This window comes from Solea solea, chromosome 2 (genome assembly GCF_958295425.1).
Source record: "Solea solea chromosome 2, fSolSol10.1, whole genome shotgun sequence".
Classification (NCBI taxonomy): domain Eukaryota; kingdom Metazoa; phylum Chordata; class Actinopteri; order Pleuronectiformes; family Soleidae; genus Solea; species Solea solea.
Genome location: NC_081135.1, coordinates 1748373 through 1759726, shown reverse-complemented (window position 1 = coordinate 1759726; position 11354 = coordinate 1748373). Strand labels below are relative to the sequence as shown.

The window sequence follows — 11354 nt, the reverse complement described above, 5'->3', positions numbered from 1 at the left end:
GCCTATCACAGCTCGTCGCAGTGCTTCCAGTACTCGAACTGGTCGTCCAGTATGGCCGCCCCAGGGGTGGAGCCAGTCCTGACCGTGAGGCTGGACAGCCGGGACCGCCACCGCACGCTCTGCTGAAGGGAAGTGCTTAGTGTCCTCGGTACAGGAGGAGGAGGAGGGAGGAGGAAGAGGAGGAGGAGGACGTCTCGTGATGAAAACTCTCTTTCTCTCTGTCGCTAATGGACGAAGCTTCAGCTGCTGTGTCCCCGCCTCCTCCTCCTCCTCCTCCTCCTCCTCCTCCTCCTCCTGGCTCTGCTGAGGGAAGTTCTCGCTGTTGACGTTTCACACTCTGCCGCTCCTCGACGACAGAGAGGGGGGATCTAAAGTCTGAGAGGGAGTTATTTATCTCAAACGGCTCGTTCTCGGACCATTGGGCGCCGCCTGGCTCCTCCTAACCCGGCGTGGAGCGTACACGCTGACATGTGAGGGCCACGGTTCCTCTGTGAGAGCTGGAAACAGGACGTGAGACACGAGGAGCAGAGAGAGAGAGAGAGAGAGAGAGCTGTGGCAGTGGAGGAGGACGAGTCGTCGTCCTCCACAGAGCATGTGCACATTAAAAACAAAAGGAATGCAAATCCATCACACTTAAAGCGGCGCGGCGCACATGGAGATAAGCAGCTGATGTGATTGAACAGTCTTGTCTCGAGCTGATAAAGCCGTCAGTCAGTGATGGATGTCGCCGTCGTCAGTGTTTAGTGTCTCATCTTCATTCTCATAATAATAATAATAATAAAAAAAGCACGTTGTTCCCCCACTCCCCCATTTCTGCTCCACGCCCCGCCCACTCCCATTGTTTCCGCCGTGTCTGTGAACAGGGCCCAGATGAAAGCCGCGCCGAGCTGTGCTGTACTGTACTGTACTGTGCTGCCTTTCCAGTGTGTGTACCAGTGCTTGTTGTTTTTAGGGCTTGTACATAGACACAGCTGTCTGCCATCACCACTTTCTCTCTTGATTTATTCTCCTACATGTCCCACAATGCCGCTGCTGCACCAGCTGGAAGCCATAAGCGCCGTGTTCTTCGGCCCCGGAGAGGAATCTGACGCGAAATGAAAGCCAGAGACGAGCCAGCGCTCGTCCTTTAGTGCCATAAGACGCCGTGAGCGGCTGCTAACGTAGCTAACGTAGCTAACGTAGCTAACGTAGCTAACGCAGTCGCAGATTTAAAGTGATAAAGTGCAGTGACGTGTCGTCGCCTTCACGGAGAAACAGAGGCTTGAAGACAAGTAAAAACAGATTCAGCCGCTTAACAAGAGACTCACCAAATACAAGCTTTGCCTGCTTAAGTCGACGGTCTCTAAAGAACATGTTTGACGTTGGAATTTATGTCGCTCTCTAAATCGTTTCGCTCTTCCACACCAAACCCCATAGAGAAAAGCAGCGATTTCACAGCTCACACAGATCACAGCTCACAGGAGGTGTTGATCCACTGCTGCCTCCATTAGTAACTTCAAATGTGCTATTTCTTCACTTCAGCATTTGATTTGCTTTGTTCGGATTTACTTCAGTGACACAAACTGGCCACACGAGGCAGCAGCAGACCAGCAGCTCCTGTGTCAATGATTTTCTCTACAGGGTTTGGTGTGGGAGAGTGAGCTGCTTAAAAACGTCCGCTTTTTTGTTTTTTTTTTAAACAAATCTAAACTATTTCTATTTTATTCCCAACAACAACAACAAAACAACATAAAAAGACAAATTAGTGCCAATCTCTCTGTCATCGGTCGATGAGACGCAGGTCTTCACTCTGAGGTTTAACGGGGCGTGTTTCTCATGATCTGTCACACCAGCAAAAATCCATAACCCCCCGCGCGCTCCCCACACTTCAGCAGAATGCGCCTCAATTAGCCGCCACAGTTACGAAGCTGCACTTTTCTCTCCCCGCTTTTTTCTTTTTTCTTTATGTATTTTTTTGGCATGCACTCACTTTAAGCTTTTAAATCAACGTGAGAGAGAGAGAGAGAGAGACTGTCCACCTCGACACTGTCGCGCTCCAAGCTGCTAATAGTTGTAATTAGTTAATGGACAGATCGCATTTATGAAGGCTGCGCTAAGCACTTTTTATCTCCCATCCAGGCCGCACCTCCGTCACCCAGTCCACTGCCAACATTCAGTCGCCCCTGGCAACGGTGTTAATTATGCCACCGGCCACCAAAGACGTCCACGACGAGACGCGTGCCTTTGCCAAGCAGCTACTCCCACTCCTGAACGCTCGCCAGGAGTCGTCCCCCCCCCCCCACACACACACACACCCACACACACACACACACACACAGAAATGAAAGTGGTATAAAGTGGGCTCTGGACAGAAGTGCTGCAGCCTTTGCTACTTGTAATCTCTTTCAAAAACATCTCCTGACGCCTTTCACGGACGGGAAAATGAAAGAAGTGTCGCGAGCTCTGCTTAAAATGTTGTCGCCCAGTTTTTCTGTTTCTCCAGCATCTTAATCAGGCATGAGACGATATATGAAGATATTTTTACAATATTTGTAAAAAAAAAAAAATATATATATATATATATGCGCTTTAATGGGTTTTTTGGGGGATTCTGAAGCATTAACAGTCATTGTGTCGTTGTGTCACAAAAACGTCAGGAAAAAGGACTCAAAATGTAATTTTGTGTGATGGAAATCACTAGAAAATCATTAATGTGGCCAAAAAAATGTCATAATGTTAGAAAAACATGTATCTGCCGTCAGAAAAATGACTCAAGATGTCTCAAAATGTCATTTTACCTAAAAAAAAATGTATTGGAATCATTTTAAAACATTACAAAAACATCACAAGAAAAAGATTAATGTTGCCAAAAATTTATCTGTCGTCAGAAAAATGACCCAAAATGTTGCAAAATGTAATTTTAACCAAAATAATTACAAAATGCTCACAAGAAAATCATTAATGTTGCCAAACAATGTCATAAAGTTGCAAAAACTTTGAACTGACGTCAGGAAAAATGACACAAAATGTAATTTTGCCCAAAAATATTACATTGAAATCACTTTTGTTTAGTCTAAACTTTACAAAAACATCACAAGAAAAAGATTAATGTTGCCAAAAAAAGTCGTAATGTTGCAAAACTGACTTAAAAGTTTAAAATCTCCATTCTAATAATTGAAATTCACTTAGTACGATGGCGTTTTATGGCGATGACATCATATATCGTCCCATCCCTACTCTTAAACTTGACAGCGATGGTGTCGAGGATTTTCTCAGTGATGATGATAATAATCTGATGATGATGTCATGTTTGCATCTTTATTCACATGGAATGAACAGTCTTATACCAACAGTATGTTATGTATGTGATGACCGATGTGTGTTTGACAGGAATGTAACATAATGATCTTTCTCTATTAATAAAGTCATATTTTTCTATTTAATTCCCACGACTGCTGCTGTGCTGTTGTGTGTGTGTGTGTGTTATATTATACAGTACATGTGCAGGACTGGCTTTGGTGGTTAAAATAAAACCAAACATCTGTGTCGCCTGTGCTTCTCTCTGACAGTGAGGACACCCAATGAGTTTGGAGACGGACGACTTTTCAGCGGCAGGGACCCGTTAGGAGGAGGTAAGCAGCTGTTTTTGGGGGGTTAAGAAAGAAATCATGAGTGAAAACCAGGTTTTCCTCAAGGAAGATCGTATTTCAACCACTCACCTAATAACATTTATTAAAAATGATGTTTTCCGCCTTTTTTTGGCAAGAAATTAACATTTTTACGCAGCTCGCTCTCCCACACCAAACCCCATAGAGAAAATCAGCGATTTAAGCTCACGGGGACACAGGAGCTGCTGGTCTACTGCTGCCTCGTGTGGTCACTTTATGCCACTTGAGGTTAATCTGAATGAAGGATTTTAAACCCAGAAGTCTTAAAAATAATAAAACATCACACATTTGAACTTCCTGATGGAGGCAGCAGTGGATCGACAACTCCTGTGTTGCTGTGATGTAAAATCGCTGATTTTCTCTATGGGGTTTGGTGTGGGGAAAACTAACTTTAGTTTCCTGTCAAACAGTGAGAGAATCATATTATGAAGAACTTTTATCTAACTTTTCTCCGTCTCTCCCTCTCCTGCCTCAGGTTTACAGTTTCCCGAGTGGAACACCGAGTCGCCGTCCTCCGAGCCGCCAGTGACGCGCATCTCGGAGAAGGACAACTCGTGGCTGTACACGCTGGACCCCATCCTGGTCACCATCATCGTCATGAGCTCGCTGGGCGTGCTGCTCGGCGCCATCTGCGCGGGCCTCCTCCTGTACTGCACGTGCTCGTACAGCGGGCTGTCGTCGCGCTCCTCCACCACGCTGGAGAACTACAACTTTGAGCTGTACGACGGCCTCAAGCACAAGGTGAAACTGAACCAGCAGCGCTGCTGCACCGAGGCGTGAGGCCGCCGCCGCCGCCGCCACCGCCACATCTCCACCTGCAGATCCCTGGACACGAGCGCACACGTGAGAAGAGCGCGGGGGGCGGAGATTTGTCAGGCTTGTTTCTGTGAGAGGAACGCGCGTCACTTCCAGGTTGACTGGACGCTGTGCTACTTAAACGTGATGTTTGGAAAGGTGTTAGGTTTAGGAAACGTCTTCTTTTAATCACACGTGGACACCGTGGCCTAGAACTTAGAACTCCTTCTTCCTGTGGCACCTTTCTTTTCTTTGTTAGGATTATTTCCCTCTCTCGTCGCAGACTCTGCTCAGCCTCAGTTATCCTGACTCACCCCCCCGAAACACACACACACACACCGACAGTCTGTGGTATTTTTAGTCGCCGACGTTCCTCCGCTGTCTGTCTGTCTGTCTGTCTGTCTGTCTGTCTGTTCAGTGTTTTCAAGTCTGACGTCTGTGACGGCAGATAAGTCGAGAGAAGAAGAAGGAAAACAAAAAAGAGAAGTGTGTGTTTTTTTAACTTTTTAGCGACGGAGAGAGAGAGTTGTTGTTTTAGAGTTTAGTTGTTACTGGTTCCTGTCAAAGACAAAGGTCATGTTTACATTGTGGTTAACGCGGGAAAGGTCACGGAGGTTTTTAGGCGGGTGGTGCAACCTATGGATTGCGGGAACGAGCGGAGACGTCGACGTGAGAGGGAGAGAGAGACAGACAGAGACAGAGAGAGAGAGACACACTTGGAAGGACGGGGACAAAAATGAGATCTAAAACAAATGCACAGCCAGAAACAGCTTTCTCAATCCACTCGGTGTGTGTGTGTGTGTGTGTGTGTGTGTGCGTGTGTGTGCGTGTGTGCGTGTGGACACACAACAAGCCTTAAAAGGAAACCGCTCGAGGAGACCATCTCTCTCCCTCTCTCTCTGTCTCCCCCTCTCTCTGTTAACTTTTTTTTTCTTCTTTTACATACGGACCTAAAAAGCCATGATTGAAAGGACCTGACCTCTGACCCGTCACACACACACACACACACACACACACACACGTGCGAGCGACCACATCAACCTGCCGCCCGAGGATGTTTTTGTTATTTTTTGTTGTTTTCTCTCGTCGTGCACGGCTGTGAATGGACTCTTCCTCCTCCTCCTCCTCCTCCTCCCTCCTCCACACACACACACATGTATATACAAAACACGCCGCTTCTCTCTCTCTCTCTCAGAAAAACATGAAGACTCTCTGATAAGGACCTAAAAATGAAGGGAATAATGGCTGCTGCTGCTGAGAGAGACACACACACACACACACACACACGTGCCATGTCATTTACACACACACACAGACACACACACAGACACACACACACACTCTGGACTCCACTGACTCTCTTCAAAGTGCCTTGGAGCCTCTGGGATCCAGCTCGCCTTTGGAGCCAGTATCAGAAGCGGTGACTCTCACCGTCGCCCCCAGGACCAAACCCTGGACCAGGACAGTACCCGGAGCCCCTCGCCCCGCCTCGCCCTTGGCCCCGCCCCTTGCCTCCTTTCGCACTGCTCGGACTGCTGTTGTTGTTTTAAAGGGGTCTTTGTACAGAAAAAAAAGCTCTTTTTATGATTGTTATTATAATTATTGTTATGATTATTTAATAAAGGATTTATACCATACTGAAGATGGAGAACCCGGTGCTTTTTTGTCCTTAAAAGGGATGTTTCACAAAGTGTTTATTGACGAAAAACCACTTTACCAACAGGAAACCCAAGTTTGTAAACCGCTTACTCTCCCACACCAAACCCCATGGAGAAAATCTACGTTTTTAGCTCACAGGGACACAGGAGCTGCTGGTCTACTGCTGCCTCGTGTGGTCACTTTGTGTCACTTAATTAAAACAGAACACAGGTTTTCAAACATATAAAGTCACAAAGTAGACATTTGTACTTACTGATGGAGGCGGCAGTGGATCAACAACTCCTGTGTGCTGTGGCGTAAAATCGCCGCTTTTCTCTATGGGGTTTGGTGTTCAAAGTTAGAGGAAGGTTCTCCTCATGAAATGTACACCTATCCAGGTGTAACATGTCTTCATAATGTGGTTGTCACTTTATCTCACTATCAAACGGTCTTTTCTGTCAGGAAAAGGAAGTTTCTATACCCTTGTGTGGACACAGGAGCTGCTGGTCTTCTGCTGCCTCGTGTGGTCGGTTTGTGCCGGTTTGTGCCACTGAGGTAAATCTGAACAAAGGGTTTCAAACACAGAATTTTCCAGAATAACATGTTAGAACTTGGTGATGGAGGCAGCAGTGGATCAGCAGCTCCTGTGTTGCTGTGATGTAAAATGGTCGATTTTCTCTATGGGCTTTGGTGTGAAACCTTGGGAACATGTTTTCATGTTGCTCACGCACTAAATACTTCCTGTCCAAGTTTCAAAACTTTTACTTTTAATCACAAAGAAAAAGAAAAACACACAAACTCACACACACACACACACACACACACACACACACAGTGTATATATAATATGCTGTGTTGTCAGACGGCTACACTTGGCTTCTAATCTCCCCATGATGTCCCATTAGTCTGGACCTCTGGTGGCCCTCATTTAGGAACTCCAACATCAAAGCTTTGAAGTGCCCGCCGTCTACACACACACACACACACACACACACACACCAGCGCTCCTACAGTACACATGCAATTACTCTCCTTTATGCAGCTCTGCTGTGTTTCCCCCACAAATGGTTCCATTTATCCACATAAGCTTTCCTCACCTTAATAAAAACCCTGTTAGCAAATCCAGCACATGGTCTCAGATCCAGGCCGCGATGTCTTTTACTCGCCTGACGTAAATCATCCACGAGGTCTAGAGATTCTTTTAATCAGGGGCTGATTTAAGCGAACAAATGGCACTAAACTGCTTCTGGATTTGGGTTAAAGTGACACACGTGTGATTTAGTGTATAGTTTCTTATTTAAAATGGGGTTTTTTCACATTGTGAACAACACACGTTCTGAATGGTTCGACATATTTGAACTTGTTTGTTGAAATGTTGCAATTTAATTTCGCTACATGCGTTAAAAGTCCAATTTTATTGGATAAGACAATAATTTGTCTTTCCTTAATGTCACGTAAACATGTTGGTCTGATTAAAATCGAGCCAGTCTTAGTCAGACTAACGTACCTGGATAATGTGATACATAGTCGGACTATTAAGTCATTTATACGCTTAGTCGGACTGGAGTCGGACAAAATTTCAAATAGAAGGACACGACAGACGTACACGGCAAAACAATGGAGTACTCAGACGATTGTCTGTCCAGTTCATGTAATCTGCATGTTGTTGTACTGTGGGGAGTACCACAGGGCTCCAAACTGGTGACCTCCCGTCTTGATGCCAGCCACTTCACCACTGTGTGGGGACACTTATTTAAACCTTTTCTTTCGCTGTTTGTTTTTCTGTGACATAAAGGTCAACAGGAAACTGATTCAGAGAGATACAGCGCCACCTACGGAGGCGGAGTCATGCGTACATGGCCAATAAATCTTCAAGTTGTCCAATCGCCTGTCCAGTTCACGTAATCTGCATGTTGTTGTACTGTGGGGAGTACCACAGGGCTCCAAACTGGTGACCTCCCATCTTGTGCGCCAACAACACCAGCCACTTCACCACTATGTGTGTCACTGGAATGTCATTATTCAGTGAGTCGGTGGCGACTCGTGTGAACACGTGTTCCTCCTGTCATGAAGCGGGAGCGTGTAGCACAGGTTAGCGGCAGCGTAGCGACACATGTCGTGCCCACACAGAGGCTCAGTTAGCAGCAGCAGCAGCCGCCGCCGCCTCCGCTCCACAGCGTTGGCGAGCCAATTATCATCGCGAAGAAAAAAGGAAAAGCAAGGAACAATCCCCAGTGTGTCGGAGGAGAGCGACACCATCTGCTCGCAGGTTCTGATTGATCCTGACCACATCACACGAGCCGGCGCCAACAGGAAATTACCAAAGGAGCCAGATTGTCATTGTTCCATACCTCCTCTGGTTTCCACAACCAGATTATTCTTAATTAGTGCCTGCAGCTGCAAGGCATTCTAGTGAGAACCCTAGGGTTCTCACTAGAATGCCTTGCGCTGCAAGGCATCTCTTGTAATCGTGCGCGTTTATTCTGCTTTTTATTCTCGCGCCCTCCCGTTATTTCGGCACGCTACTCCTCCTGCATCTTTGAGAAACCCCCAACACAAGTTATATCAAAATGTGCGCCTTGACCGGGAATGGTGTGCTATGACTTTTCTAAGATTTTCATATAACCACTGGGATAATATTTACAAAAAACTGAACAAAAATTAACATTGAAGTGGATGGGAGACCGAAAAAAACCAAGCCCGCTTTGGAGCATCACAGTGTCGTCATACTTTAACGTAGAAACGTGGTTGGAAGTTTAAACGGGTCACAAGACTTGGGACTTTTCTGACCTAAGTCGACATTTTGATACATGTTACGGTTTTTGAACTATCGCAGTTTAAGTTTTGTACTTTTTTTCAAAGCTTTCTGATTTTATAATGGGTGTGTGTGTGGTCGTTAGGTGTGAGCTAGAGTGACACACTCTAGCAAGATCCAGCAAAATAATCAGAAAAACTTCTAAACAAACTCTTCTCCTGCCCACAATTTCCAACCTACAGAGACAATTTTTACATCAAAATGTTGCCATGGTTGTCGTCTAACCCTGTGTGTGTTTGTCATGTTCATATGACTTGTAGTTTTTCTTAAAATCACCTCAAAGCACAGAGAACTCTGGTCACAGTCTCAATTCACTCCCATGTTAAAATGTCTGCTTTGGAGTTGTGGAAAATCAAGATGAGGGTGATTTTCAAACTGTGATTTCTCTGTCAATTCACGCCCGTTTGTCACAAATTTTGAGATGGGAGCTGCTGAAAGCCTCCTGGCGCTCACAAACCAAAAATTTTATCTCTATCATCAACCGTTCTTGAGATATGACAACTTTAAAACATGCTGTTTTCTCTGTGAGAATGGGAAACAGAGGGGATTGTGAATCTCTCTCTCTCCCTCTCTCCTGTCACTCCAGCAGTTTGCCCCGCCCCCTCCTCTGCCGGCCCTGATTACACACACCTGCTGACAATTAAGCCATGTGGACTATAAAAACTCCCTGTTCCCCTGTTTCAGTGCCAGTGTGTTTTCGTCCATGCCTGATCACCATAGCGCCTCGTCACAGCCCCAGAATCCTCAAGTTTTTGATCCTCTTGGTGAGCGATGCTTTATTTTGTAAGTTTTCTTATCATAGCCTGTTAGCTGATACCTTAGTTAAGATTTATAGCTTTTGTTTTCCTCCTTGGGAGAGATTTTTTGTTTGTTAATTTTCACAGCCTTTTAGGAACTCCAATCACTAGGCTTGTGACTTACCTTTTATTAGTTAGATCCAATCATTTAGATTGCGTTTTGTTTTTTATCTCATTCTTAGTTGGTTAAGGATCGCCAATCATTAGGATTGTGCTTTTGAGTTAGCTTTTGTTTTGAAGTGTTTAGAGCCGTGTTTTCCTCCGTTTGGAGAGTTTTCTGTTTAAGTTTTACATGATAACCTTAGTCCGAGTATGTTTCCTCTTCGGAGTGATTTTTTTGTTCCGCGTTTATAGTTCCACAACGTTTCTCTTGTAGAGCGTTGCGCTCGCAATTTGTTATAGGTTTTCATAGCCACGCTTTTGTTTTTCCTCAGTAAAGAGGACCTGCCTTGAGAATTGTTTACGAGTGCCAATAAAGACAATTAAAAGGCCTCTGCGTCTGAGTCCTCTCTGATCCGTCTTGTTATCTCCTCTAAAACGTGGTGTTTTTAAAGGGTGAGTCCACCAAAATACCACTCTGTCTAAATGCTTTTAAAGGTTCAATCCACATTTTTAGATTTTATAACGCAGGTGTTCGGAAGGGGGAGGGGGCATCAGGGAGTGGGAGGGGTTTATGAGTTATTCTCTTTCAAAGGGTGATTCCACCAAAATACCACTCAATCCTTTACCAGCACAAGTCCTGCACGCGAAGACACATGCCGCAAGAACTGCAGGCACACTCGAAATTTCGGCACGGAATTGCGGAAATCTAGTTCTCCTTCCCCTGCCTGTGTCTGTGTGTGTGTGTGTGTGTGTGTTGTTTTTCTTGGTTTATCAGTGTGCAGCGACAAACTGCAGGGGCCTTTTTTCCCCTCGGCCGTCACATCAGAGACTAACGGCCTTCAAAGCTCTGGCGCCCTGTAAGTCGATAGGCCAGATTGAGGGAGGGAGGGGGCCCCGTTTGAGGGTCACACCGCAGGAAGTGAGCGAAACACACACAGCTAATTAATCTGGGGATTATGTAATCAAGATGAATGTGAGAGCAAACAGAGGCAGAGAGAGAGTCAGGGAGGAAACTTTGTTTGCTTTTCTAACTTTAATCACCGACTATTTCCTTCATCGCAGAGAAGCTGTGGACAGATATGGCGCTTGTTAAAGGGATAGTTCAGGGTTTTAGTCACAAAGCATGCCAGTAAAAGACTTCTCCATGTTTTCAGGCTCCCTGCGGATCCTTGAAAAGTCAAAGATTTATTTTTGATATTCAAGGTTTTATAAAGTCTTTAAAAAGTCTGGAATTTTCTGAGGTGAGGCGTTCAAAGTCTGTGTTTAACGCTCTAGTTTAATGTTTTATTTTACCTGTATTTAATATCCCGACTCGTGGACGTAGTTACTTATTCTTAGTGCGCATGTGCCGTTTGTGGCTGTGGCCATGACCGTCATTTAAACGTAGAAGAAGAAGAAGAAGAAGAAGACAGTTAAGGAACTGAAGACGAGGAACGGACGTGAACTTTGTCGCAAAAGCTTCAAGCTGGGGAGTACGAGCTGGGTCAATAGAGTCGTTCGCTGCTACTGGTCGTTGTACCGCGGCACGTGGCACTTCTTTTTCCCCAGTAATGGTCTTAA

At 45.5% G+C, this 11354-nt stretch overlaps 1 protein-coding gene across 3 annotated transcripts in view; it reads left to right on the top strand.

Annotated features, from left to right (window-relative positions):
• Positions 1 to 6079, top strand: part of nrp2a (neuropilin 2a) — a 70442-nt gene extending 64363 nt beyond the window's left edge. Inside the window, exons 16-17 of one of the 3 annotated variants that reach the window (XM_058612364.1) lie at positions 3549 to 3611; positions 4123 to 6079. In XM_058612364.1, the coding sequence (XP_058468347.1) occupies positions 3549 to 3611; positions 4123 to 4427 (368 nt within the window). In that variant the 3' untranslated portion in view covers positions 4428 to 6079. Of the gene's footprint in view, positions 1598 to 2118; positions 2656 to 3548; positions 3612 to 4122 lie in introns of those variants that run through there. The other 2 variants (XM_058612366.1, XM_058612365.1) reach the window with 2 other exon arrangements.
• Positions 6080 to 11354: the final 5275 nt, after the last annotated feature.